At 38.9% G+C, this 26130-nt stretch overlaps 3 protein-coding genes across 7 annotated transcripts in view; 1 reads left to right on the forward strand and 2 right to left on the reverse strand.

Annotated features, from left to right (window-relative positions):
- Window positions 1–2588, reverse strand: part of dlg3 (discs, large homolog 3 (Drosophila)) — a 79348-nt gene extending 76760 nt beyond the window's left edge. The window contains exons 1-2 of one of the 2 annotated variants that reach the window (XM_040016297.1): window positions 2274–2588; window positions 1300–1431 (exon numbers count right to left, since the gene is read on the reverse strand). In XM_040016297.1, coding sequence (XP_039872231.1) covers window positions 1300–1431; window positions 2274–2292 — 151 coding nt within the window. In that variant the 5' untranslated portion in view covers window positions 2293–2588. Of the gene's footprint in view, window positions 1–1299; window positions 1436–2273 lie in introns of both variants that reach the window. The other variant, XM_040016298.1, reaches the window with a different exon arrangement.
- Window positions 2589–3915: 1327 nt separating this feature from the next.
- gdpd2 (glycerophosphodiester phosphodiesterase domain containing 2) lies at window positions 3916–14150 on the reverse strand. 3 transcript variants are annotated; one of them, XM_040016311.1, is made up of 16 exons: window positions 13967–14150; window positions 10346–10558; window positions 9539–9642; window positions 9351–9444; window positions 9171–9230; window positions 8972–9070; window positions 8778–8868; window positions 8263–8408; window positions 7724–7806; window positions 7212–7371; window positions 6895–7104; window positions 6659–6807; window positions 5084–5231; window positions 4858–4934; window positions 4741–4769; window positions 3916–4401 (listed from the first exon to the last, which is right to left on the reverse strand). In XM_040016311.1, the coding sequence occupies exons 2-16, from the start codon at window positions 10433–10435 to the stop codon at window positions 4349–4351; spliced, it is 1593 nt and encodes a 530-aa protein (XP_039872245.1). In that variant the 5' UTR covers window positions 10436–10558; window positions 13967–14150; the 3' UTR covers window positions 3916–4348. The 3 variants fall into 3 exon arrangements, with proteins under 3 accessions (XP_039872245.1, XP_039872246.1, XP_039872244.1); XM_040016312.1 differs by having other exon boundaries at window positions 7212–7368; window positions 10346–10565; XM_040016310.1 differs by having other exon boundaries at window positions 10346–10565.
- A 4382-nt stretch (window positions 14151–18532) lies between these two features.
- Window positions 18533–25895, forward strand: pdzd11 (PDZ domain containing 11). Of its 2 annotated transcripts, none has more exons than XM_040015962.1 (6): window positions 18533–18659; window positions 19347–19444; window positions 21385–21525; window positions 21638–21736; window positions 24251–24311; window positions 24878–25895. In XM_040015962.1, exons 2-6 carry the CDS (start codon window positions 19352–19354, stop codon window positions 24910–24912), a joined length of 429 nt encoding a protein of 142 aa, XP_039871896.1. In that variant the 5' UTR covers window positions 18533–18659; window positions 19347–19351; the 3' UTR covers window positions 24913–25895. The 2 variants fall into 2 exon arrangements, with proteins under 2 accessions (XP_039871896.1, XP_039871897.1); XM_040015963.1 differs by lacking the exon at window positions 18533–18659 and adding an exon at window positions 18701–18822.
- Window positions 25896–26130: the final 235 nt, after the last annotated feature.

Genomic DNA, 26130 nt, shown 5'->3' on the forward strand with positions numbered 1-26130 from the left:
CACAGAGCTTCACAGTGCAAATTGAGCCTCTGAAAATGAGGGACTACATATTCTTTTTTAAATTCTCTACTTCCTAAACCATTCATGCAAACTCAGTCACATTTTTATGGTTCTATCCACCATTTGCTCCAGCCTACATTTTTAGAAACCATTCAAATGAGACTTAACAACTCATTTGGTCTTAAAATGTGGACTCTGGGTGATGAGGTACAACAAATTAGTCTCTATAATGAGCCCCTTACCTTTGACAAGACGCAAAAAGAGCAATACATTTTATCTTTATGTTTAAAGGGTTCATCAGTCAGCACAAGAAAGTATACCTTAAACTCCCTTCAGTATACATCATTAGCAAAACGAGCCACACCGTATCATTTTTAACTGCTGCCTGAGTCATAGCCGCCCTTCCCCCCTTAGATCCCCAGCAAAGAAGCAGCAGTGGGTCAGCAGAAGCAATAGCAGACCCAGGGGCAAGCATCATTATAACATGGCTGTGGTAATTAGAAGGACCACTCAACCATTTGCTAAACTGAAGTAATGTGCCTTATCTGCTCTAAAAGGAAGTGAGGATAAGGTTCACACAGGCTCATTTCCAAAAACACAAAACACACCACACTCAGCTTGTCATGGAGGTGTAGCTGGTTACAACTAACATTAACTCATGATTCACTATTAGCAAACACTTTAGCCAGAAGCAGTTACATTTGCTTCTGGCTAAAGTGAATAAAGTTTTCTGACTTTATGATCTATACCCTGCTGATACAGTTTTATGAGACATAAATGTGCCTATTTTTGTAAAACTGAAAGGAGGAATTGTGTTTCAACAGTGTGGCAGGTCAGAGTTTATAACAGCACAGTCTATAGATAGACTGAGTTGAGCGTGGCTTTAATGGGATTTTATTACAATCCGAGTATGCTACAGAGGTGGTTAAACAGCAAACCTTTGTGAGGCAGACTGAAAGGCCTCTTTCATAAGACTTAATTGGGAAACATTTAGACTCAGTTAACTTCCCATACAAATTAATACAACCCGACCCCGTCTCCATCCTGTGTCAGCCTTCAGCCAATCACACGGCCACGCAAATCAAACTATACCAGCTGCACTAAATCTAATACTGATAGTGTGTGGCAACAGCGCGCAGTAAATTAAAGGAGATCAAGAAAAAAAATACCTCCCATACTTAAGAAGATAGACACATGAAGAGGAAGTGTTGTTTGGAAAGGACATCCTGAGAAAGGTCTGATGCAACATAAGCTAGAGGGAAAAGTTTCGAAAGACTCTCTTCTTCAAAACAAGCTTACCGAGAAGGGCTTGAAACAGCTGGCTGCCCAAGATGGAAGACACTTTGCCCACGCTGGTCTTCAAGGCCTGTTCCTCTGGACTGGTCAGGTTGGACTGGTACTGCTTGAGCAGCCTCACCGCCCTAGCTGTGTCTGCCTCACAAAATAAATACATGTCTCAGAACAACAGCAGCAGCAAAGCTACACAGCGACAGGGGAAATGAAATAACAGTGTTATGAACCTGTATCCCATTTGAGAGGCTAGAAAAAGACATTCGTGGAGTTGCAATTTTCAAAAATGTCAGCAATTAATCAGTTCATACAAAAAATTCCAGACTACTCTAAACTTACCTTTTTATTTTAGCTCTAATTAAACTATTATTAAATGTAAATACATGTAGCCAACAATACTGCTACTGCTGCTTTTCTTTGCACAGAGACACACTGTTATAAGAATTTAAATAAATAATAAAATACGGAAGATTTCTCCTTTTTTTAAACTAAACGCATCACTGCTGCTGCCTGTTATAGTCTCCTGCAGAGCACTTTAAAGGCATTTCTCTCTTTCCCATCAGGACTGTGCAGCTGGTTGTTGAACCCGGTGGGTGGTGAGGAGCACAGAATGCAGAGTTGATGCACATCACGAAGGTAAATCTACTACTTCACAGTTTCCTACCTAATCCTGAACATTATGATCGAGTAGGAGAATAACATCTCAGAAAACAACAACAACAACAACAATAATAATAACAGTACGGAAGCTGACAATTTCCACTTACTCTTAACTTTCTCATTCCCTGAGGGCTAAAACAACAGTCTGGTTTCTCGAGGGGATTACAGCTGAGGTTCGTGGGACGTTGAAAAGCCGCGCAATAACTTTGATGGCGTAATGAGCTGGCATTAACCTAAAAACTTTAACTTTACCCGAGTATATAAGAAAAAATGTGACACGTGGGGGGAAAAAAAAGATATAACGTTACATGAACGGTACTCACCATATTTATGCACCATCATGTGGCCGACTTGAAAAGTCACATAAGTTATAATTTCGGGGTGTTTTGAGGGTTTAAGAAGCAAGAATAATAACTGCGATAGTCTCGGATAATTTTATAACCGGGACTGTCGCTCCTTCCTCACAACAGATTTTTCTTTTTTTTAAATCCAGTCGCTGACACTCGCAGTCTGTATGAAGTGTCGCTGCAGCGGTCCGCAGTGTGGTCCACACCCACTGACTGAGGTTAAGATGTGAAAAAGCAAAGACTGTTTACTTCATGTCAACTTTTCCAGAAGTTTTCTTTTTTGGGGGGGCAAAACGGCTCCAGAGCGTGACATGTTCACGTTCCTCCTCCCCTCTCTCACACACGCCTCGCCTCCGTGGAGAAGGCCCACCGGTCCGGCTATAGCGGGCCCATTCGCACTGTCAGTATTAACGCTTTAAACACTGACACCTGCAGATAGCTTCAGCACATGACATCACTAGTAATGATCAGCGTGTTACTTAAGCCGTTTTTGTCTCTCGTTGCATGTTTATCTGGTAAGTCGTCTGTTTCTCGATTTTTTTGTAGTTGGTGACATCTCGTGGTGCGATAAGGTGGTGCTGGGAGTCCGTCATTAAAGGAAAAGTACACTATGCAGACGTGTTTTGGACATGTGCAGAGAAGAGATATTCAGGGTGCGGAAAATAGAGCTACTGGGCAGGTGGAAAACAGGAAGACCTCAGAGAAACATTTCAACTGTACAAAATATAATCTATTGATCAGATTCAGTCATGTTAGAAAGAAAGTACACCAGCTGTCAGCTCTATGGCTTTACATGTCAGGACATAATAGAAATGATCCATTTTTTTTAAATTAGGTGGACAGACCCTAGGGCATGCTACACTGTCATTATTTAATGAAAAAAAAACTGCTTGAGATAAAACACTGAAGCATTATATCTGACCTTATCAGTCTCTTGCAGCATGGTGGGAAACGTTAGAGATGGGTTCATTCGGCAGCTCTCTTAAGTTCCCGTCGCAGCATTTCAGTCAGGTTTAGGTTCGAACTTTAACTGGGCCTCTGAAACACTTTTGCTTTTCTTTTTCAGATATTCTGTTGTAGATTTGCTGCTATGCTTGTGATCATTACCCTGTTGTGTGACCCAGTTTTGGCCCAGCTTTAGCTGTCAGACACATTGACGTATATAGGAATTTATGGTCCACTCAATGACTACAAGGAGCTCAGGTCTTGGGCTACAAAATAAACCCAAATTATCACCTCTCCGCCACCGTGCTTGACAGTTGGTATGAGGTGTACGCTGGTTTTCATCAAACATGGACCTGTGTGAATTGTGGCCAATCATCTCCACTTTGGCCTAACATGCTAACTGAGGCCTGTAAAGTCTGAGGTGGAGCTGGTATGAAGCACCTCCGTTATATAAACAGTTCATTGTTAATGCTCCAGCCACAACTATCTGTGTCCAACTTTAACAGCTTTTCTAATGTGCTGATTTTATTAAATATAAATCACAGTTGTTAAAACGATTTTTTCGATATGTCACCTGTTTATTCAAAATTAACAGTTTTACCTTCGTGTTCAGTAGATGCGGAAATAAAGCGACACAAGTTACCATAAAAAATATAGTTTTATTAACGTTGGCTCAGATTACAAATGTTTATTTAATGCAGTAGTATTTTTTTTTTTACTCATTGGATACAAATCAATGTAATAAAATGCAAAAAGTAATTCAGATCTACACACCATGTCATATAGTTTCATCAAACTGTCAGTAGTAGCAAAAGAACAAACAAGTATTTAAAAAAAACAATGAAAGATAAACCTGTGTAACTAGCTTTCTCTCTCATTGTCAAACACACACACACCCACACACCAAAACTGTGTATACTGGCATCATACTGATATGTAAAAAAAAACAACAACAACAACATTATGGCCTGCATAATTTTATAAAACAGTGCGTGTCAGTTCACATTAACTTGCTGTCCTCCCGATTTAGGTCCAAACCCCGGTGTTAGTGCAGAAAAGGCTGCGATTGTGAGCTTCAAGACTGAAACATCTGCAGCCGAAGGCTGTCAGGGTAGCCTGGTGAGGAAGACTTCCAGCTCATTGTCATTGCTCGGTCCATCTGTCACAACAAACAAGGGATACATTATTATGTGATCTGTTAACTGTTATGATATAGAAACATTCAAGCTGTCAGGTTATGAAAATAACTTTTTTTTTTAGCTATCATGTGATATACTTTCTATTTGCTTTTGATGGTTTTATAATGGTGCTTTCCTTTGTGTTTCACTTTCAGCAAAGCCATGCCAGGGATTTTTTTTACATTCCTATCTGCTGTTGCAAATGTTTGTTTTATAGGTTTGCCAATAAAGGGGAAGATAACCAGTCATCATCATTTTATTTTTTAAACTTAAATGTCAAATATTCAATGGCAAAAAACCCCATGATATTGATACAGTACCTGCATTATGGCAAAGACTGTGTTTTGTCCTATGTGGAGGAGAGACATTGGTTAGTCAGCTTGTTAACTTTCCTCCTCATTTTTATACAAATTTGTAGACTAAACCTCTGTTCTTACCAGTGAAAGAGTGCCATCATCACAAGAGCAGATGATATATCCACTAAAATCCATGTTATCAGGTATGTAGAGCGTGGCTGAAACACAAGCATGTTCAAAGTGTGTCACAAATCCTGGGAAACACTGCGACGAAGATGTGAGCGCCACATCCAAAATCTTGAAATGATAATATTTCTTGCATCATAATGAAATAAACAGTAAAACGCCCAGCTACTGCATTGCTCACCATGACCCAGTCAGGGCGCTCCATTTCTTTTAGGAGGTGGCAGGCGTTGGTAGTGACAGAGCTGGCTCCTGCACACCACAGCATAGAGAACAGCCAGCGCTCATTAACCACGTACAGGTTCACTGTAATGTTTCGTTTGCGAAGGTCGCTGTCAAATACGAAGACAAGCACATCGTTTAGACGTGAACAAGAAGACTTTTGAGAGATTACAGAGCACTTAAAAGAAGCACGGAGAAATATGTGAAACTGTAAGACGGGTATCGATTGCTATGCATGTGCATATTGGTAAATGCATGGATGAGGTAGGAAAGTTAACTCTTAAAGTCTCTGGAGATGACTGGAGAAATGCATTAAAAACATCCAACATCTCTCATAGATCATAAATAAGATCTGGTGGCTATATCCTAGGATTCCCATTTGATACTTGAGCTACTCAGTGATAGCTTAAGCCTTAATCTTTGGAGCAGTGCCATCCTGGAAAAGTCCACTTCTACCCGGAACACTTCAGCAGAGGATAAAAGCGATTACTCATTGACCATTCCTTGTAAAAGTCTTTTGATGTATGACAAATGTGCACTTCTCAATATGGTGAAGCATGATTCATTTAACTGTATCGCTAATACCTGTCAACCAAAACCAATTAAATGCTTCGGTGACCATTTATCTTTGTGATTAGAGGTTTAAGCTCTGCAAACCTGCTGTAACATCACTCCCTTTGTAATTACAAACAGGCTGCTTTTGCAGAAACAGTCTGAACACGTCCTGCACAGGCGTTCTCAGTCACCTCTGACTCCTTGTATGTCAAACTAATGCCCAATCATTATATGCCACTCTTGCTCTCTTGTTACATAATCATATTTAAATGGGACTGCTCAGCATCTTTAGACATGATTGAATGTTAACTGTTACAATGCAGTGCACCCATGTGGAGGCACCCCCATTCACTGTGCTTCTCTGCTTATTTATTCAGCTTTCTCAAAACTCTTTAGATGAGTGTATACATGAGCGTAGACTGTGCATCAAATATGCAGAAAACTTTCCTATGTTTTTTTTATGTATATATATATTTTGACACATGAAATGACAAAATGTGGTTGAGTGCAAGGATAAGGATAATGAGTTATGTACGCCCAGTCTGCACATTACAAATCCCTGATGACCCCTAATAAGTCACACATATTTGAGTAGTACTTATGCATTAATTGTGCCACCCAGGAATAGTTTTATTTTGCGAGACATGTAGCAAGGCCACGCCACGGTGAGTTTGTTTTGCACTCAGTGAAGCGCTTCAGCGACTTCTTAAAACATGTTGCTACACTGCATTTCATTCTTTAGGCCCCCTCCCTTTTATTTCCTATGGTTCTTTTGCTAAGCCATTGAACAGAACACCTGGGTTGGGACATTATTTGAATCTTGTATCCTGGAGGCCAATCCTACGCCCCTATATTAAGTGTCAGAGCTGTGTCTCAGCATGCTACACGCAGCTTTAATTAACACACTGCTGTGCATGGCCCCTGGCACCAACATGTACTGTAGATAATATTGAGATTTCTTACCCACCTATTTATTTCTTACCTGATGTTTTTCATTTTTATTTCGCTGTATTTCACATTTAGGTGGCTCCCGTTATTTTTTTCCAAATCCGTTTCATTTTCATAAACCTGGATAAAGTCTGGGGCCTGCTTCTTTACAACTTCTCGTTCTTTAGAAGGAAGCCAAAGAATCTATGAAAAGGAGAAAGAAAACTCTTAAAAATATGCTTGATTGTGAAATGCTTGAATCCCACAATTGATACAAGTGAGTAGACTTACCAGACTTTGAGGAATGCCAGACTCTAAGGTGGTATTTACTGTGTCATTTGTGTCAATTTCTTCTGTTTCTTTATTTTTCAGGTCAAATATCACTGAGGTATTGTGCTTTTTCGCAAATTCAAGAAGGTCTAGCAAGGTGGGTATGGTCTGTGTCCTGGCTGTTTCTTTCTCCTCTTCTGAGAGCAGGGACACTGTGCTGTAAGGATCATTCTGCAAAGCCAGATAATTTCACATGTTTCTTTAGTCTGACACATGATAATACATAAACCTCTGCGGGCAAATGTGCGCTCACACATAAATCAAAGCACAATTACTACCTTGAGGAACTGTTCTCCTGCGTTTAGAGTCTTTAATTGTTCGAAGGTCAGGTCAGTGCTCTTATTGAATGAGGAGCTGTTAAACTTGTCTTTAACATTTGTCGTTCTCAGCAAGAAGTCAGGTCCATGGTCATGCATCAAGAAAGGTGTTCTATTTCTACTAAATTTAAGCAAGAGTTAAACAAATTTTAGTATCTGTGAAGTGAAAATAATCAGTTTTTCATATTTATCAATGAAGACAACAATAATAATGATGAAAATAATGTTCTAAAAATGTAATAATTAGTTAGGCCATAATGTTTCCCAAGAACCAAACAGCATGCTTATAGAGATCACTGCTACATTTGAGGTGATTAGTAGAATGACATGCCCCCACTTGCAGGACTGTAATCCACGGTGATACATTTGTCTCATATTTGTGCGCATGAAAAACCGAACTAAAAGCAAAAAGACATTCCTCTTTCAAGAAAGCAACTGTGAGTCCTCCTAAGCGTAAATCATTTTCATTGTACCTGAGCTGCACGTCCGTTTCAAAGGCTATCACGCCGCACTCGAGGCTTCTGTTGAACGACATGATGGTGTTCTCTGGGGCCAGCTGAACACAGGGAGGACAGATGGGTGAGACACACTGATGTGCTTAAGTGCCCTTCCTACCCCAAAGCGGTGTGAGCACAGACAACCCCCGTATGCAGTGTTAAATGGAGCTTATTATTGACCCAGCAGCAAAGCAAACTAACAAGGGCACAGTAGCGTGGCATATGAGGACGTCACATGACTGGACCTTTGCTCACACCTGAGCCAGGGACAGTCTACTTTTTTTATATTTGACAATATATGAAAATGGATTGTGCTTATAATATTAGCAGTAAATATTTCTCAAAGAACTGAACTGCGTTTTTAAACGTTCTTTAAACTTGTTTTAATCAACTGAAAAACTTGAACATGACTGCAATCTGTCAACAATAGCAGCTCTATCCAAAGGTGTAATGTCACCACTCTATAATTATAATGTTTATTTGCAGGGTGGTGCCAAGTAAAACAAGACGCTCACCATCGGCGCGCCTCTGTGGCCGATAAGTTTTGGTTTTTCAGGTAGTTCCTGCACTTCTATTAGACAAGGAGAGTGGATGAGCAGGGGACACAGGAAGATGGCTGCTGAGACCACTAGAAACATCCCTGCAATGACCATCTTAGATCCTGGAATAAACACAAGTCAGACAATAATCTTTAAATATTTAAAATGCTCCAAGCGTGAATTTGTAAAGAAGCCCTTTTTATTTATTTCCCCCCTGCAGGAATTGACTTTTATTATATTTAAATATATAGATTTATAAATGTATATTTATACATTTGTATATCTTTCTTGTGTATTGAACTAATGCTCATCATGCAGAATCAGTTTCCCAGTGACTGTCAGATGAACCTCAGCTTCAAAGTTCACCAGTACATTTATTTCCAGTGTTAGCCCTGTAATTAGGTTTGATACAACAGTGTGCATATAAAAGGATTATGTAATTGCCTTTGAATCATGTCTGTGTGTATGCCGAAACTAGGTCTGACACATACGTGTTTTGGCCAGGTGGAAGCGATGAAAGACAAACGGGCTTAGCAGAGTCAACGCTCCAACAGCACCAAACTGCAGGAAGGGAGCCGTGGCCTGCCAAGAGGTTGACACAGACATCAAACACATGTGATATTCTCACACCACTTAGAGCCATTTAAAAAAAACAAACTAAAAAGTTTCTGTACTCTAACTCTACCTGGAGTAGAGTAAGAACTGTTGGCCATTCTTCCCTCCCCTTTATGCTTACTCCTGAAGCCAAAGCTGTGATGAATACTACACAAAAACAGAAAATGATCTGTGCAGGAAAAAGGGGGGAAAAAAAGCAGAAAGCAAATATAAGATTAGACGATTTTAATAAAACTATAGACTGGACAGGTAAATGTTTGCATGCTTACCTTATGAAGCCAGTGTAAGTGGAGTTGCTCCTCTAAGGAAACTTGGATCAGGGCAAAGAGCTGTAATCATCGGAGAACATTTTAAAAATGGCGGCTTCTCATTCTTAGGTTTAATGATCTTTGAATGTGGAGCAAGATTTGGTTCCCCTGTGGGGTAAACGGACAAAACTGTATTCTTACCAGCAGCAGGATACAGTAGCTGGCCAGCACTGCAGAAATGATCACCACTACCAGGAAGTAGTTTACCCACGTCTTCAGTGTCCTGAATATTACCCTGATAAGGGTGAAGCACATAGTTAAAAGAATGAAGGACATCAACAAAGACAAATAAATATTCAGTGTGTGTGCGTGTGTGTGTGATCACTCACTCATTAACATTCTGTTGGTCATTAGAGATGGCAAAACAAATATACAACCAGCACAGGGAAAGCAGAGACATCAAAGTGACAACTAAGAGCGACAACCATCTGCACTGAAATGAAAAGAAAAGGAGGAAAATTGATTACTGGTTTTCATTTTTGAAGCCTTAAAAAAAAAATTGTGTAGTTGTCCAGAGAGCGTGTCGATGTGTGCAAAAATTCCAATAGAAGCTCAAAGTGAGACACTGGAACAAATCCAACATTTTTTCATAATTAGTTGAGTGCTTTGCCCACACTGTGTCGTGAGAACTCGGCGCAAACAACCCCAGCGCCCCCACCACCGCCTCCCAACCACCACCATCGCCACCAACAGCACACCTCAAGTGTCATTTCTCTCACAGATTCACAGAGCTCCTGCATCCTCCTATTCCCTTTCATATAAGTACATAGCTTGTTAGGGCCTGTGAGTTTGTTTGTTTCTCTTGGCACATAAATGAATTTTTTCTTAATGCAATCACCACGTCGGTTATTGTGTTTATATTTCCTAACAATTTGTCAATGACTGTTTTGCAATAAAAGTATCAGGTTCACAATGCAACAGTTCATAAAGCAGCATTTTATATTTTGGATTTCAGTCAGGCAAAAATTTTAATCCCGGATTACTGGGATTTATAAAGGTTATGCTGAATGGAAATAAACCAAACAAAAAACCCTAAAAAAATCAAATAAAACATGGTTGTTTAAACATTACACACTCCTGTAGAGAGATAAAGAAAAACTGACTTATCATAAGAAGAAAACAGATATTAAAACTACCTTTCTCTTTTGACTACTTGACTCCGTCCAGCGGCAGCTATAAAAGCCCCTGCTGAAGAACAGGCAGCACAAACAGACTTGAGACAACATTTCTCCTCCTCATCCACAAGCGTAGGAAATGCAGATCTGGTTTTGTGCTGTGCGGACACTGAAGAAGCTAATGCTTTTCTCTGGATGCAGTGACGAAGTTTGGGCTGATTGATCTCACCAATCCTGTGTGCTGGAGGGGAAAGAAAAAGACGACTGTGACAGAAAGCAAATGAGGGGGTGATGGGCAAACTTTCTTTGGGGTATTAAGGCAATCCCTGCTCAATAACCCCCCCCTACCACCACCCCAACTCCCACCCCTCAATAGAGCCTGTGTCTAAAATAGCAACTGGCTGCATTTACAATGGCCAACACCACGGGGTATTGAAAGCGGTGCACAGACCAGCCTGAGAGTGAAGTCAGACCATTGGACACAGTGACAGGCACAGCCATGCGCAGAGAGCGGGTGGAGGAAATAAAGTGAAGACGACAAATAGTTTACAAATGGAAAGAATGAAAAAGAAAACGACATAAACTATGACAGAAATGAAAATGGTTTCGATTGCCAGACACTTTTCCATTGACATGAAGTAAACTGTGAACGGGTCACAGCAAGATTGTTGTCAACGTGTTGGGGCTTATCATTCTACAGTTGTGTCAGGCTTTGGTCCCCTTCCTTGAAAGACATGGGAATTTACACACAATGTCACCCACTGAAACGCTGAACAATAAAGGTTTCTATTGTGCACAGCCAACTTTTCCTTGTTGAACTAGATCCCTGGAGTTTTGCCAAATATCTCTTCACCTGAATTGTTCATCTTGTTTTTACAAACAGGTACCAGATGACAAACACGTTCAAGGTGAGGGCACAATAAACTTTGAGTAGTAAAAATGAAACTTAAAAATTACTTATCACTCTTAATTATTCTGTAAAAGTAAATAGCACAGTGCAATCAGCATTAGGACGCAGTTGCCAACAAGAGCCTGTTTGGACAGGTCCACAGGTCTAATTGTGACATGGAAATGTAAGAAGGCTTGTTTCACTCCACAGACGCTTGCTTTACCAGGAAGTTATGAGCTAAATATTGAGCAATAACCGTAATATGTGACCAACCATGCCATCAGTTTGTGACAAGGTAACTAAAGAAACATAAAGGTCACTGAAAGTCACGGCTGAGTTAAAACTGTCCTTTTCACGTCCCTGCCTAATATAGTAACTGGAAGCTACCGCTGTTTATCTTATGGTATTTTAATTGCTGCTCTAAACCTTATACTAAGCTCCACTTCAGAGTACAAGGAAATCCTCTCATAGTGGATAAACCCCAAGAAATCCACAGCACACACTGCCACCTGTATTGTTTGGAAGATTTAATGATATCAGTCAGACACACCTTTCCAATTTGTTTAACCAACGTTTACACTGTTATAATGTAAACTGTAATTAGGCACACGAATGATGTGAGCATGCTCCATTAATAAAAAACTGATGAGGGGTGAAATTTTCAGGTAATTGTTTATAAAGTTTTTTTTTTTTTACCCCACTAGATACAGATTAAGAAGAATATTAAAAAGAAACAAAGACTATCACTTGTTGCTTTCACACTCTCACTGTCTATGAGCTGGCTCATCTTTCACGTAGGTTTTATTTCCTTTTTGGACAAAGATTTGTGCACTTCTTCCTTCATTAGTTATGCCATCAAGCTTGTCCTGCGCCCTTCATCATTTCTATTTCGATTTATATCCAGGAAGAAAGGCTAATAATGCAATTTTTATTAAGTCTGATTTATAAGCTCTCAGCAACACAGTTCAACAGTAACGCAACCCAGGAACCAAATTTTGGCAGAAGTTATGAATAAGACGCATATAGATTTAAACATAGGTCAGCCAGTTGTGCAATCTTGAACTGCTCAAAAACAAGAACACTTGAAAAATGTTAAAACTGATTTTCATTTGGTTTCCACTGACATCATTTTGTTTTCAGCTTGAATATTTCATTCATCAGATTTGATGTGTGATTTTAATGCCCCCTTAATTATATATTTTTTCTATCTCCTTTTAGTCTTGCGTTTTCATTTTATTACTCGCATCTTGGAAAAAGTGCTGTTTAAAATGCTTTGATATTATTTGATATTTCCCATGTCTCTCACACAGTATGGGAATAATGTTGGATGGTCCCAACTGTTCCGTTCATCTTGCTGGTTTTCAGTGTTCTTCACTGTGAATTGTCACAATCATAGACTGTGTATTATTATTTTTGGCTGACGTTAAGTCTGACAGAAAAGCAAATAACAAACCCGACAATTGCCAAAGAGGGAATCAAATAAATACTAGAAATATAATCAGAAATCACAGGGGAATACACGGATGACATGATGAGAAAAGAAGGCTGATGCGGGAGAGACAGGTGACGGCAATCAGACAATCAGGACGGGGAAGTGAAACTCAAAAATTAGAGATACTGGCAAAGGAACGCAGAAACAGATAACTGAGGAAACAGCACAAAATAGTAAAATCCACAAAAACTAATCTAGGATTACAATATAGTACACACACACAAACTAAAGCATGACTCACAATGGTGCGGGGAGAAAACAGACAACCAAAGCTCCTCAGAGGAACAACAGGGGAAACCGAGGATAAAGGGATGGGGGAATATGCTGACAAAAAGACTGAACAATAAACCCCGGAAAGACAAACTCAGACTTCATTATATTAGCTGAGTGCTCACAAACTAAAACAAGACAAAAGAGTCAGGTGCATGCCACTACACAAGGAGAAATCTATGTTTGTGGTGGCTTAATGAAACCGTAGAACTGATGCTAAGTCAATGATTTCAAGATGACTCAACAGGGAAAATGATTTAGCTTGAGTCTGTGTGGTCCACGGGGCTTTGTTCATAACCTTTGTCATCCTTTGAATCCGGATGGGGAAACAATTACATATTCAATCACTTTCCTGCGCACTGATTTACAGGAATAAGGCGCTTGTTGTTTTTAAAACATCTATCAGGACACTAATTTAAAATGATGCAAAATTAGATCTGATCCTATTACCCTGCTGTTGTCTCCATGTAAATATTCTTCCAAAATTAACCTAGATATCAACGAGTTATACACCTGTCCATGAAGGTCACTGTTTGGGTGGATGCTGACGGAAGTGCTTGACCATGCGTCCTATTGAACACATGCCTATTTCGTGTTCAACATCTTCTGGATTGATGGAATAAACAGTTTGTATAAATCCAAGTTCACACATCTGTAGTGATAGTATGTAGTCAGAAGTTGTGTGAACCACTGTAGTTACATTTCCACTGCATCTTGTGCTCGCTTGGATCTGTAGCGCTTGCTCACATTTGCCAGCGCTTTACTCCAGCAGCTTATTGCATTCTGTACACAACACTTCTGAACACTAGAAAGTTTGCATAATACATACTATGTACCTGTGCAGGTAATGTCTTATATATTTCTAAGATCGGAGAAGTGTGTGCGCAAATTTAATTTTAAAACGTTGTTCGGAATAAAGACCAGTCTCTCTGTCTGTCTGCCGCAATGAAACCCATGCGGTAAGCTTCCCGACAAATTAAAAACGACTCACCAGTCAATCTAGGTCATGGAGATCTTCGCACGCCGCGAACTGGCAAAGACGCACCGGTCTTGGAAAAGACCCTCTGTCGCCACCCTCTCTTTCCACCATCCCTTTTACTTGCCGTGAGTCTGTGGGCTGAATGTAAATGGGGTTCATGAATAGGGACGGGCAAAGGGTGTACCGTCAAAGTGAGGAAAGATAGTGTGAAAGAATACCTGCACAGCGATTTGGCGTCCGCGCCGCGTGTGGCCACGCCTCATCCAGTTTCTGATTATGATTTTTCTAGGTACCCAGAAAAAAAAAAAAAGAAAGAAAAAAAAAAAGATAATACTAACCGACATAATATATTTAAATAGTCCTCAGATAATTTATATATGAATATACATATATGTGAATTACCTTTTGTGTTTCATCATCTGCTCCTATTGTAAACGAGGCTATTTCCAGTAAACTCTCACTGCTGTACCTGAAGCAGCCCGGAGCTTCCTCACATACAGGTGACAAGTGGCTTTAGATTGTTTTTTATGATATTGTCGTTACTTTTATATGGGCCTAATCGACAAATCTTATAAAGGGGTAAAATAAGTATCTAGTTGGTCAGCTGCAACATCATCTTTATTTATGTATGGATGCATCAGCAGTTTCTGTATAATGCGCAGATATACAAGATCCATGCGTGATTCTGAAAGAGGCTATCTGATGCCAGATTATTTTCGATTCCTCTTATCTATTCATCAACACGCTCTAGTTTCTGAGTCAATGAGTGAGTTATTGCCATTTGTCAGAATCAGTGGACTGTACTTAAAATGGCATGTGTGACATTTTGAATGCTTGCTGTGCCAGACTCTCTTTATTCTACGGATTCCCTGCTATGTCCAGCTGAATAGTGTTCAGATGCTGATTTCAAGAACACATGCCCCCCGTTTTTTTTAAAGAAAAAAATTGTTTGAATGTAATAAAAAGAAGAACATTTGCATTTTTACTGCATAAACTCACACAGAACAGAAAGATATGCGAGTTCAACTGTCAGTAAAAAAAGGGGAGAGCTGAAACGACACATAACTGGGTTCAGTATGTAGTAAGGGCATCATGCTGTGCAAGTTTGCCCATAGATTCTCACCACCTCATACATAATGCTCTTACTTACGTTCTAACAGAAGAAGAACCATCCTCTTCATTCATGTGCATCTTTCTATATATCTTTCTTTCATCAACCACACTCCTACATGTGTTAATCCTTCCTCCTCCTTATTGTCCCTGTAAAATATTTAACTGGGTGAGCGCGTACGTGTCAAGCTCAATAAATATGTTTTACCTGATGTTTATACCTGCGAAATAACTGGACGGCATGTGGGTGATGTGGGAAATTCCACCCCTCCTCATGGTAGTTTTACCTGGAACACAAACATATGAGTTTAGCAGACTTTACTCCTGTTGTGGAAAAATAAAGTCACCGTTGAAAGCCAAGCCTGTAGAAAAGCAGCAACACAGCATGAACAGTATTCATTCCAGCTCTGATACAAAATATGTGCACCTTGTGTACTTGGGTGTAGATACAGTGTTTCTGTGAGGCCGTATGCTGTCATGACCTCTTGTGCTACTTTACCGATCAGCTGGTCATGCTTCTTTTTGTATCTTTTCATGGATACCCTTGGTACAAGAAAGCTGCTTTAATATGAGCATGAAACTGGAAGCATTACAATGACCACTCCTTATCCATGTCGTTTGTGTACAGCTTGGCAATTCTTTTACGATTTGATGGAATATTCTGCACCTCACGACTTACGCAACAAACTAATTCTAATATAATTTTGGAGAATATAACAATTTATCTTATAAAAAAAGATTTTATTTAAATATTTTTAAAGACAAAATCAAATTGTAGACACATGTGCCATTAAGAATGATTCATGTGCTTTTAGTTGTGCAAGAGTAACAAAATCCTGTCAACTATGATGTACTGTTTTGACAACTTCAACGATCATTTGAGAATTAGTCAAACTGAAAAAACCTGTACTGGATCAGTATTTCTACATCCTGTGCACCTTTTCTTAAGTGAAAATCAGAATAGCTGAGTTTTACAGCAGTGTTAGAACGAAGTCACGCAGGCATAATGTACTCTGATGGTAAATGGAAAGGACACCCCTCACTGTAACTTGTAAGGTTTTACACATTTGGGCATAAAATTTAAATGTGTGGTCTTTAGTTGGTCCTAAAATTAGATAAGCATAACCTCAGATAATCAACAAAACGTGACATTTACTCTGTGTTATCACTTATTTAACAAAAACTTGGTCAAAATGCAAGAAGCAGCGTGTGAAAAACTCAGCATGCCCTAACTGCTTTCACAGGAATCAAGACTTAAAATAGCTGCCAGGTGCTGCTAATCAAACACACTTGATTTATTGATCTTCGTAAAAATCTAAGCATCTCTATGAAACAGAGGTTTTGGCAGTTTGCTGGTATGGAGCCTCCAGGTGTGTGTTAACACAATGTCAAGATGAAAAGACATCAGTGACGATCTTGCAAAGGAAATTCCTGCTCAGTCTGGGAACGGTTACGAGGTCATTTCCAAATAATTTGAAGCCCATCATTCTATAGTGAGAAAGATTATTCAGGGGTGAAAAACATTCTAGACGGCTGCCAATCGTCCCAGGACTTGACGTCTGACTAATTCCACCTGAAATCCAGACAGTGCGGTACTCAGAAACTGTAATAAAACCTGGAGCTACATCTCAGACGCTATAGGCCTCAGAAAGCAGGGTAAGCAAGGATTATTTTTTTTGGGGGGGGGGATCTCCAGGAGAAAGTCTCTTCATTCTACAAAAACCAAAAACCTAAAACATGGTTGCAGGGCTCAAGTTCTCAAATTTGCATGTGATGAAACCACATGGCTTCTTGAACAATGTCCTTTGAAGAGATGAGACCAAAGAGATGCTTAGCTATAATCCTCAGCACCACTTTTGTGTGTGGACCTCGTACTTAGTTTTTCACGCACTGCTTCTACACATTGGTTTAGTTCTCTCTTAAATAAACAATGACACACTATAACAGATCCTTTGTTGTTGCTCATCTCCCATTGTGTTTACCTAATCTGAAGACCTTGGTAGGAATGATTTTGATTATGTCCTGATATATAAAAGTTTAGAATTGACAGAAGGTGGAGGTTCTTTTTTCTTTTTCTTTTTTACTATGACTTTATTTAATGTTACTTTGGTTATAATAGTACTCAAGCAATGCTCCAGCAGCAATGGAACTCTTGAAAGCGGTTTCGGTATGCTGACATATTTAAAAGACAAAAAAGAAAAGAACAAAAAAAAAACTTGCCATAGTTTTGTTTATCTATCTTGCAAAGTTTCGGTGTTTTCATTCCAATCTGTCAACACGTGTTTCATTTCATTTAATTGCAATGTCCAACTTGCAGAGACCTGAAGCCTTCTTAAACAGGCTCAGTGAACAGTAAACATTGTGCATGATTTACTATCGTCAAAGTCATGTCTGAGTGCTGAAACCATTGTTAATCTACAATAATAAAAAAAATGTTCACATTTCACTATTTGACTTAAGATAATAAATGCAGTTACAGATTATGCACTATAAAGCTTTAGCATAATGGAGCCCATATCACGCGTCAAGTTTCTGCAAAGAAGCAAACTTTCACACAAAGTGGGTGCATTTCGCAACACACATTTTTCACTTGGTTTTTTTTTTCTGCTCAAGTTAGAAAGAAATGCAAACATATGCAACTGTAGTCACAGTTCACATTTAGAATGTGTGTGATCTTCATTTCTGATTATTTTTTCCCCACATAAGATTATATGTAAGAATATGACTATCCAGACACGGGACACGGGGACATAAATGATGAGCAAACATAATAAATATGTCTGTGTAGGTTCTCAGTCATCCATGTCATGGCAGTCTTAAAAATTTGGCTGACAGGATGATGCATATGATCACTAGTAGGTCAACTACCCCCACAGGGTCAACCACCACTAGGGGTAAAATACCTGAGACTCTCCACCTTTTAGAACTGAAGAAGGCCCTTGGAGGAGAGGTGAAACTTCTTTTTTCAAGCTCTTAACACCACAATGAATACAGAAGTTTTTGCTGCAATGATAATTATGAAACTGCAAATCAATACATAACCTGAACAATGTTTTTTTTGGTCAGACTGCAAGATATCACCGAGGTGTTTTACTTCCCGGTTGATTTTACAGCTAGCCGCCATTAAGATCTCCATCTGCAAGAGCTTTCAGGAGGTCAATATGCTGCAAAACGTGAGCACTTGTAGGATAAAATGTGAGAGTATGTAGATTTTCTTTTTTACCTTGTAATTTTTTTCACACACGTTTTTAAAAAAAAAAAAATTTGCAATGGCAGTAAATATTACAAAAAACTTGTCATGTAAATTTTTACTCATTATTCACTTTTTTTTAAACTACTTACAACTTCAACTCTGTGATTAGGACCTCTGTAATCAGTGAATAAAACTGTTCAATTGCGCCCTCTCGAGTCACAAATACACGAATTTACGCGCTTTGACTTTTGTAGCTGTTCAAAAGTATTCGCGCGAATACTCCACAATGCTGTCGGACCTCTTGAAGTAACTACTCCACACCAGGAGGTGGCGATAACGCACTATAGCTGCCTGCAATTGCTTACAGCAACAAGTTCACACTGCTAGCCCTCTGACTGGCAGGTGAGAAACATTTTTGTTGTTTTGTTGCTTTGTTGCAGTCATTCACGTTTTTCAATGCTAAATGATTCCAGTACCTTTATTTTAAACTTCCTGTGATAATAATAACGCGTGTCAAAGCGCTTCCCGTTTAATAGAGCGGAGCGAGCTCGTTTACAGTTAAACAGTAAGCTAAACGTTGTGCTAGCTCGTGATGCGTTTGTATGTTATTGCCGTATGAAACTGTCCACTGTGAGATCATTTCACACGTTTATTTTATCTCGCTTCTTCCCCGTGATCCACATGCGTATTTTTTTAAAGGTATTTCTAAGTGTTAGCCATATAACGTCCCTATTCGGACTTGGTGGCTAACCTGTTACAGCGTTGTGAACGCAGCTGTGTTTTAGCTGATGTTTTGGTCTTCTCTGGTCTTTATGCCTTATCTAAAAATGATACATACAAAACCGGGTGTAATAATGTGGGTACTTTAATGCCAAACCCCGGTGAATGAAGGCATTGCAGTCATGGAATAGGGACTGACATATTGACTTGAAGTTACGTGTCCGAAACCACAACACAATAGAGACACCTGAGCCCTTTAAATCAGCGGTCTGGATTTCAGGGATTTCCCTTTAATTTGTATCAAGCAGTCCATTGCATCCGTAGTTCATAACAATGAACTGCTATTCTCTTCTCGGTGGGGAATTTTAGCAACCATGGACCAGAAAATTCCCTACGACGATTACCAGCTGCCAGTGGTATTCCTGCCTTCTTATGAGAACCCACCTGCATGGATACCTCCACAGGAGGTATGGCAGATATTAATCCAACTAACCTTTGTGCTTAAATCATGTGCTAAACATTGTGTACCTTATTATATAGTGTATATTTTTATTTTATTTTATTTATGTATTCAACTTTAGTTACGATTTATAAGTTGTGCTTTATTTTTTGGCTGCTCTTACAGTGCTGAAAATTGTATTTGCCCCCTTACTGATTTCTGACTTTAGACCTGTTGAATCAAGAAATCACTTAAATAGAAGCCATCTGACAAAGAGAAGTGGGCCTAACGATCTTAACTAAAAAAGCAAAAAGTCATCATCTAAAGAAGCTCAAAAAGAGATGAAAAACAAAATAATTGACATCGATCAGTCTGGAAAGAGGTACAAAGCCATTTTAAGGTTCTGGTACTCCAGTGTACCACGGTGAGAATGATCGACAAATGGGAGAAGGCATGCAACTGTGGTGAACCTTCTGAGGAGGGGCTGACCAAGAGTGCACTGATGGCTCATCCAAGAGGTCACAAAAGAACCCAGAACAACATTTAAAAAACTGCAGGCCTCACTTGGCTCAGTTAAGGTCAACGGTCACGATTAAACAATAAGAAAGGAGAAAACCACTGCTGACTAAAAAGAACACAAAGGCTTGTTTCACATTTGCCATAAAATATTCTTCATGATCCCCAAGACTTTTGGGAAAATGTTGTATGGGCTAATGAGACAAAAACGGAACTTTTTGGAAGGTTTGTCTCTTTACATCTGCCATAAACTAGCAAATCATTTCATAAAAAGCACATCATACCAACAGTCAAACATAGTGGTGGTAGTGTAAATGTCTGAGGCTGCTTTGCTGCTTCAGGAGCTAAACGATGTACTGTAATTGATAGAACCATGAATTCTTCTCTCCACCAGAGAACCCTGAGAGAATGAACAGCCATTAGTCTGTGTCCCTGCTGGAGCAAACTTGGGTTATTTAGTAAGATGATGAAACACTCCAGCAAGTCTAACTCTGAGTGGTCCACAAAGAGTGCAAGAGTGAGTCAAAGTTCCTTTACAGTAATGTGAAAGACCCATTGCCAGTTATCGTAAACACTTAATTGCACTTCTTGCTGCCAGGGGTGGCACAACCAGTTATTGGGTTTAGGAGGTATCTACTTTTTCACACAGGGCCTTTTTGATATATGACATCATAATCAGATATGCATTTTGTGCTTGGGTTATCTTTCAGTAGCTGTTGCATGTTAAAAATTGTTTCATGTTCTAAAATATGAAGGTGTCACAATTATGGGGGGAAAAGAAATCAGGAAGTGGCAAATACTTTTTCACAGCGCTGTACCTAAAATATCTACTGGTAATTTTACTGAATACTATTAAGTTTATCTGAGAGTCACAAAGATTCTTGGAGTTTTTTTTCTTGCTACTGCTTTTTTGTAGCTTTTAATGGCATCTTCCAGGCCAAGGAATGGGGCTGCCCAATGTAATGTGATAGGTGGTCACATACAGGTTGTAACCTGCAGGTGCATGCACAGTCCTTGTGTCTCCTTGAGGCTTTTCTGTCTGTCATGGTTTCGTAGTTGGCGCCTTTAACTTCTTTTTTTCAGTTAGTGTTTGTGTTTCAGTTCATGAAGCGTTTCAGTTCATGAAGCCTGTCTTATATACGTTTGGAAATCTGACAAGCAAAGAGGTGTTGGCGCCTGACTGCAAAGGTCAGGACTGTGCAATACCATTAAATGTGCTACAGAAAGCAAATGGGTGGATATTTTTTGTGAATGTTTTTATTTAGATTTTATTATCCCAAAGGAAATACCTTTTTTTGTTGTTGTTGCTGATCTGCTTATTTTCCAAACAGGTGATGCTGAATATGTTGAATATGATGCTTGACTCTTATCACATTGTTTTTAAGGCAGAAGAAGCAAACTTAAAGAAGCTAAATATTGCTGGCTGTTCTTCTTCTCTTGGTTCATTTTTAGCGGGTCCATCATCCTGACTATAACAATGAGCTCACACAGTTTCTGCCTCGCACCATTGTGTTGAAGAAGCCTCCAGGAGCGCAGCTGGGCTTCAATATCCGTGGTGGGAAAGCTTCACAGTTAGGGATCTTTATATCCAAGGTGCGTGCACAGCCCTGGTTATTAATGTTGGGGGTTTTTTTTTTCTTGCTGTGCTGCTGACTATTTGTTTGCCTATTTTTAATCAATTTAAATCATTTCTGTGTGCTGGCAGGTGGTCCCAGATTCAGACGCCCACAGAGCAGGGCTACAGGAGGGAGACCAGGTTCTTTCAGTGAACGATGTTGATTTCCAAGACATAGAGCACTCAAGAGTAAGTCGAGGCTGAATTTCAAACAGGCTTTATTCAACACATTGTCTCCAGCACACACTTACATATTGAAATCGACTCTATTCATAAATCTGATTTAGTTTAGGTGTATTTCTATTCATGTATGTACAAGAATAACAAATAGCTTCACATACTATGCTGTGCTCTTTAATCTTCAATATAGTCAGAACATATTCAAGGCGGGGTTGCTCAAGTAAACCTATAATGGTGATCACGATAATAATTTTTTGTGTCAATATCAAGCTCACTATTACAAAAAGTAAGTCAACTTTAATTTGGGGGAGTGCGGTATAGGATAATCTAGACATATTGTTTTATTTGTATTTCAAAATTTCAAGAGTTGAAAAAAATTGATACCTATACCCGGGAAAATACTTGATATTGGATACCCTTTTATATACTGTGGGTGAGATTTTTACCCTATTCTGCAACAACAAAAGTATCAGCAATGAGGTAAATTATTAAATTAAATCTAAGTTAGATTTAAAAATATAAGTATTTGAGACAACATTTAGAGATTTTATTCATTTTATACATTTTTAATTTATTTTCAGAAATATCCCTACACCCTCATTGTTATTTGGTTGAATGTCTCTTAGCAAGTTGCACCTCAACCAGATGCTTTTGACAGCCATCAACAAGCTTTTTGGATTATTCTTTTTATTATTCTTGGATTATTAGTTACACACTCATTCACACATTGTGGCTATACTTGTAAAACAAACTTAACCCTGTCATGAACGTGGTCCTGTTCTTGAATTATTCTGACGGGATATTTGACCACTGTTCTTGGCGGAATTGGAGTTCATTTTTACCATTAAAAATTACCATGACATTTATATTCACAATGAGCATTATATACAAGTGCATCTCAAAACATTTGAATATTACAAAAAAAAAGTTCATTTGTTTTTGTACCTTCATTCAAAAAATGATGGATTATAACTCATGAAAATCAGAAGTCCACTATCTCAAATTGGTAGAATATTTCAGATCAAAAAAGGATTTGGAATCTTACTATGTCCAGTTTCTGAAAAGTGTGTTCACCTATTCTTTCAGTACTTGGACAATGCTCTGTTTCCGTGATTTACTACATCAGTGCAGTGTGACATGGAGGTGATCAGTTTGTGGCACTGCGGAGGTGTTACTGAAGCCCCTGGTTGGCCTGATGGTGTCCTTCAGCTCGTCTGTGTTTTTGTGTTGGGTGTTTGTTATCTTCCTTTTGACAGTATGCCATTGATTCTCTGTGGGATTCAGGTCAGGCGAGACGGCTGGTTATTCAAGCACAGCAATAACATGGTGAGCAAACCATTTGGTAGTTTTGGCATCGTGGGCAGGTGTTAAGTCCTGCTGTAAAAGGAAATTGGCATCTCCATGAATCTTGCCGGCAGTTGGAAGCATCAAGTGCATTAGAATGTCTTCTTTAAGAGTCTAGGAACTTGATTTCGAAATGAAACAAAAAAAATTTCATGTGAAAAACTTCGAACTAAGCTTTGAACTGATGTCAAAGCTGCTCCTGATGCACTGACACCAGCCTCAGTCCACTCCTTGTGAAGGTCTCCCACCTTCTGGGATGGAGTTATCCTGACAGTCCTCTCAAAGCTGCGGCCATCCCTGCTTGTGGATACTTTCCCACCATGTCATTTTTTTTTTTTCCCAGCCAGGTTTCCATTGATATGCTTTGACACAGCACCGACCAGCCAGTCTTTTCAGCACTGGCCTTCTGTGGTTTGCCCTCGTCATGGAAGGCTGTCAGTCAGCAGACTTCCCCGTGATTGTGGTTGCATGAACTGAACGAGAATAAGAAATGCACCTTATTTGTACTATTTGAACCATAATTTGTTCAAACTGAAATTGAAATATTGTTGTAATTTGAGATGGTGGATTTCTGATTTTCATGAGTTGTAAAGCCATAATGATCAAAATCAAAACAAAAGAGGCTTGAAACTTTTTTCCCTGCATATTTTTTCAAGCGTGAATGACTTTCTAGAAGAGAATTAAAGTGTAAGCCATTCTGGCCATAATCAAACCGCTGTGAGAATGATGACGCACTAGATGCACCATAATTGTTTTGTGTTCTGTTTTGTTTGTTTAAAATCAGCAGTGCTTGAGGATGATATACATTTTGCTTTTATTTTGAAAAATGCAGTTCCTGTTGCAGCATGTAAAATATTTAGACATTTAGTCTAATGTGTAAATATTAGCTTTTTAAAAAAAAATTTGACATGCAAATGCATGTTGTAGCATTAATGTGCAAATACAGAAAGCATCTACTCACAGATGCTTTCTGTATTTGGAAACTTGTCAGGAGGACAGGTTTTTGCTTGTCCTCCTGATCTATCTGCTCTTCCAGTGAAACAGCAGATCTCATGCTAAAAAAACGCAAGATTAGGTGGAGCCAAATGTTGCAGTTTTCTTTATGTTCCATATCTTGTTCATCACAACATTGCATTATATTTTCTGTTTAAGATCATGGATAATGTTTGTCTTCTTCAGGCTGTAGAGATTCTGAAAACTGCGCGAGAAATCCTGATGAGGGTTCGCTTCTTTCCCTACAGTAAGTGTTGGTTTACTCGATTGTATCAGGAGCATGACGACAACCTAAAAAACCATTTATGTCAACATGTGTTTTTATCTCAACTGTTAAGATGTTTTAGAGAGATGAAGAAAGAAAAAAATTGTTTTCCTGCAGAATTTGTGTTCATGGGTAGAGATCTTGTAAGATATTATTTTAAGACAGATCTATACTTAATGTCCTTAAATGTCTGAGTCTTGTTTTGCTGTTAGTAAAAGAAATGCTCAGAAGAAACTGTTGTGCTCACTTTGGCTTTGAAAGCAGGTTTTAGTCTGTGCCTTTTACTATTCCTCAGTGTGCTAATACAGCATGAGTTATATATTTAAAACATGCTGAATTTTGCAAGAATTTGAGCATTGTCAGTATGCCATCGTGTCATCGTGCCCACATAATAATAAGATTATCATCTGGCTTATCTGAGTGCAAAACAAAAGACAATAAAAACTTTAAAGCAGTAAAAACTTTGCGCTATGTCATACTGATACAGAAATGTATAACAGTGCCCATGTCAGTACTCTAATGGTGTCCTTTGTGGGTTGTTTTATCAGACTACCAACGGCAGAAGGAGAGGACCGTACACTAGATGGCAGCAGAGAGAGAGACAAAGACAGAAGGATACTTTACTGCACTTCACTAACATCCTCCCACACACTCTGGCCTCCATTCTGTCTCAGCTCAAAGATGACTAATGCATGACTAACAATCTCATTCAGTCTTTCATGTAAGGAAAATATACATGATGTTAAAGACTGAGTTTCATAGATACTCCTTTCTGCATGCTTCACATGATGAACTCTACTTCGATTGAACATATGGTTAGGAAGTTGTTTCTATGCAGAGCTTTTTTTAAGACTATAAACTAGATTTTACACTATAACTTATAGAACAGATAAATAATAAATATTTTCTAATCAAGCAAAGGATTTAAAGATGACCTTTCCCATGTTTCCTCAAGCCCTGTTATGATATTTCTGCAGATGTTTGCATATGTGTGGACTAAACCACCATCACTTGATATGAGTTATGGTCACCCGACCTCTGTTGAATTTATGAACATATTGCACAATGCTGTTTTTTCATATTTAGTAAATATTTGTAATTGTGTATGAAATGCTAAGGGATGTAAATATACATTTCAGTCACTGCTACTGAGGGCTTTGGTACTTTTATGTTCCATGCACGAGTTTTACATAAACTGCGTCTGAGCTGATTTAATGCTGTTGCATAAACTATGTGTCTGAGGTGCCAAATGGTTTACGAGCATGGCTTGTAACGTGCTATTAAAGTGCATAACATTTATCGTAGCGTAGTGGTAAAGCTTGTAATGGGGTGTTATCTGTGAGGAGGCACCAATGTTTGCAGGTTTAATTCAAACCAAAGACAGTCTGGTGCTTTCATAATTTTGGCCTGCATGGTTCAAGATGTGCATAGTCAGTAAAATCTACAGATCCAACCTCTGGCTGCAAATTAAATCTGCATACAATGGAACATTCATAGAAAACAGTTGAATACCTCTGGATCTTAGTGCATTATGCATTTATACAATAAACTGTACGTTAATAGCTACCAGTTTCATCGAGGTATTGTCTTTATTTCTGCACACTGATCATTTTTATGTAAAGAATTTATGTTTGAATGGGTTCAGTATTTGTATTTTTTTTTTATACAGGTTACGATTACAAAAATAAAGCTCGACTCCTTGACCTTTTCTAGTGTTTGGCTTTGTGCACTTGAAGAACTGGAACCAAAGCTAGAGAAGGACCGGTTTGTTCTGGTGCAAGTAGCAAAACTTGTTTCACGC

The sequence above is a fragment of the Simochromis diagramma genome, unplaced genomic scaffold, assembly GCF_900408965.1.
Source record: "Simochromis diagramma unplaced genomic scaffold, fSimDia1.1 OVJJ01000685.1, whole genome shotgun sequence".
NCBI lineage: Eukaryota > Metazoa > Chordata > Actinopteri > Cichliformes > Cichlidae > Simochromis > Simochromis diagramma.